The sequence below is a fragment of the Vitis vinifera genome, chromosome 16, assembly GCF_030704535.1.
Source record: "Vitis vinifera cultivar Pinot Noir 40024 chromosome 16, ASM3070453v1".
NCBI classification, from domain to species: Eukaryota; Viridiplantae; Streptophyta; class Magnoliopsida; order Vitales; family Vitaceae; genus Vitis; species Vitis vinifera.
Window position 1 is genome coordinate 17,219,111 of NC_081820.1, and position 3,085 is coordinate 17,222,195.

Here is a 3,085-nt window from a genome sequence, read left to right on the forward strand (position 1 = left end):
CTCTCCATGAACCTTTTGGATAATTATTGTTAGTAAGTATACTATCAAATGGGTATAGATAAGTAGTTAATAATCAAAATGATATAAAAAGAGGAATATAAATATATAGAAAATAAATTAATATGAATTGGAATAGTAATCTCAACTATATATAAGTAACAAATTTTGAAACTATGACAAACCTCTAAATTAGTATTTGTTGAGTAAGATTTTTTTTTTTAAAAAAAAAAAACTAACTAATTAAAAAATTATTGAAATAAGTTTTTCTTTTTGGGGAAATTTTCCTTTATTATGAAATTCAACTATTTTTGTCATCTTTGAAAATATTGAACTAAAAAATATTTAGGTAGTGCAACTTTAGTCAAAGATGCTCACTAATATGGCATAATAGGGGCATTGGATATTCTTTTGCTTTAAGAATAGTTTTCCATGATCGTTCTACCAAAAAATCAAATACTATCCCTCATTATGGATTATGACTCGCTTGGCGCTTTTCATGGCATATACTTCAATTAGTAATGAATCAAGTTATAGGACAGTGTGTGTGTGTGTGTGTGTGTGTGGGTGGGGGGGGGGGGGGGGGGGGGGGGGGGGGCTCCTGTATGTGTAAGTTCTAGGGGCGTTAGCTTTTCTTTCCCATCTTTTTCTTTATATAAGGGATACCCTTCATCTCCTACTATCATCACTAATCTCCAATCTTCTTTCTGCCTAAGAGAGATATGGAAGGCTCATCTAATTCTGCCCATTTCCTTGCAGCTTTTCTCATTTTGTTCGCCTTCCATTTTAACTCAATCTCAGCCGCAGGGCCTGCTGCCCGGAAAGACAACACCGAGTTCATCCGAACATCTTGTGGTACAACAATTTATCCCAGACTTTGCTTCACCTCCCTCTCAGCTCATGCAAATGTGATTCAAACAAGCCCAAGGCTTCTAGCTGACACAGCTCTGTCTGTAACCCTTTCAACTGCCCGATCGACCTCGTCTGTGATGTCAAATCTGCTTTTAAGCCATGGCCTGAAGCCTAGAGAAGTTGTAGCCATGAAGGACTGTGTGGAAGAGCTGAGCGACTCAGTGGATCAGCTTAGAAAAGCCATGGGGGAGATGAACCAGATAAAAGGCTCCAATTTTGGGCTCATAATGAATGACATACAAACTTGGGTTAGCGCCGCTTTGACGTATGAGGATACGTGCACAGACGGGTTTGCTGGAAATACCATGGACGGGAAGCTCAAGAAGGCAGTGAGGACTCGCATAGTGAAAATTGCACATATGACTAGCAATGCTTTGGCTTTGATCAATAGTTATGCATCTTTTCACAATTAGCCATCCAGTTTAATCTAGTATGAATCCCATATATTGTGACAGTATTTGTGTACTGCTAGAATGTTGTGTGAATTGTTCCATCAAAACTATGCTTTGCTGCAGCATATCTGGGTCCATTTAGATGTCATGTATCAGGAATCCATTAGGCAGCATTGTATTAGAGAAATTGCTTGTATGTAATGTAGTAGATGATGGTTGTATAGCTTGCTTTTTCCTTCCTACGGTGCTACAATTCAACCTAATTGAACTATTGTTTCTTTGTTGAATTGATCCTCTGGTTTCAAATTGAGTGATTATAGAGAGCAAACCTATCATTCTTGCCCGCTTAAATTTGGTAAGGAAAACAACAGATGACCTGTAAATTTATGGAACTTCACATGTATAGGAAGAAATGAGATAACTGACAACTGAACCTTTCAATTGGTTCTAAGGAAAATGAGGCGAGTTAGAAGTTAGAACAAGGAAAGCTACCAGTGGGGTAAGTTCCATCACACAGTCTGCTATTTTTTGACCAGACAGGTGGGTATAGTCTTTATGATTTCCTGTGAAATTACCTCCATTATATCATCAGTTAATTAAAAGCCTTCCAAAGGGTTCGACTGAGATGTAGTGCCGTCCAACTCATCTCACTAGGTCTTCCACCAAATAAGCATATATGGTATGGAAAACAACTAGGAAATATCAATGTCATCTTCAATAGATGTTTTTTTTTTTTTTTTCTGTTAATAGATTCCTTTCTGTTGAAAGATACCATTTCCTCTTGACTCCAGATGTTTTTGGGTTCAATGGGAAAAGGAAAGTTAAAAGAGTCCAGAAATCAATTCAATTTCCTTTTCTTTACCTCTTGAACCAAGACTGACGCCATAAACATTGGCGAGACTGGGGCCATTTAGTTCCACATTTGAGAGACCCTTGCACTCTTTAATTTCTAATTTGTCTTCTTGTGAGCTCATGTGAGCCTAAAGCAAGCATTAATTAATAGAAACAAAATCTTGTGGGCAACATTCTAGGCTTAAAGTTGCGATTTCATCCTATATATATATATATATCTAATTCGGGAAAAAAACGTAGGCAACTATGACAAACCAAGGTCTTGGAGTTCAAAAGGCATCTGGTGTGCCATTAAAACTGCCTTTAATTTAGGGTTTTAGATTTGTCAATATTTTTCCCACTTCTAATGAATATTTGGATCCTTGTAGACATTTCATTTTCTATTCTTTCTGTTTTTTATTTTATTTTATTCTATTAGTTCATACATTGGATTACTTTACTTTGGAAAAGGTTATTAACGATGTCATTTTATGCTTTTTGATATTTTAGGTTATTTGAGAATCCCGAAAAGAATTCTGGCCCATTAAGAGTATATTTGATGGTGTTTTTAGTAAGTGTTTCTATCTTCTTTTTTTTTATGCTTAAATTTAAGTGTTAAAAAGGTTTTACAAAGGTTAGAAACACTTTCTAAAAATATTCTCAAATGGACTCTAAACATATACTAATCTTACCACCCTTTAATAATATGAGTATTTTCTTGAAAAGAACTAAACAATAAAATAAAATAAATAGCAATTTTGTAAAGAAAAAAAAAAAATTCAAATCATTTTTTATATGTTCTTTTTGTAGATTATAGAGATCTCTTTAGTTTTCATTCAGGAAAAAAAAAAATTAATCATGGCCACAACAATATTGGCATCATGATTCAATACTAGCTCCTAATTGCTTGGTAATCTGGTTTGGATGTTGGAATCAAAATTTCAAAGTCTTTT

The 3,085-nt window shown here is 34.9% G+C and overlaps 1 protein-coding gene across 1 annotated transcript; it reads left to right on the plus strand.

Moving 5' to 3' along the window:
- The first annotated feature begins 562 nt into the window (after nucleotides 1-562).
- Nucleotides 563-1,588, plus strand: LOC100260301 (21 kDa protein). The gene has a single exon (XM_002263955.4). It carries the CDS (start codon nucleotides 720-722, stop codon nucleotides 1,320-1,322), a length of 603 nt encoding a protein of 200 aa, XP_002263991.1. The 5' UTR covers nucleotides 563-719; the 3' UTR covers nucleotides 1,323-1,588.
- Nucleotides 1,589-3,085: the final 1,497 nt, after the last annotated feature.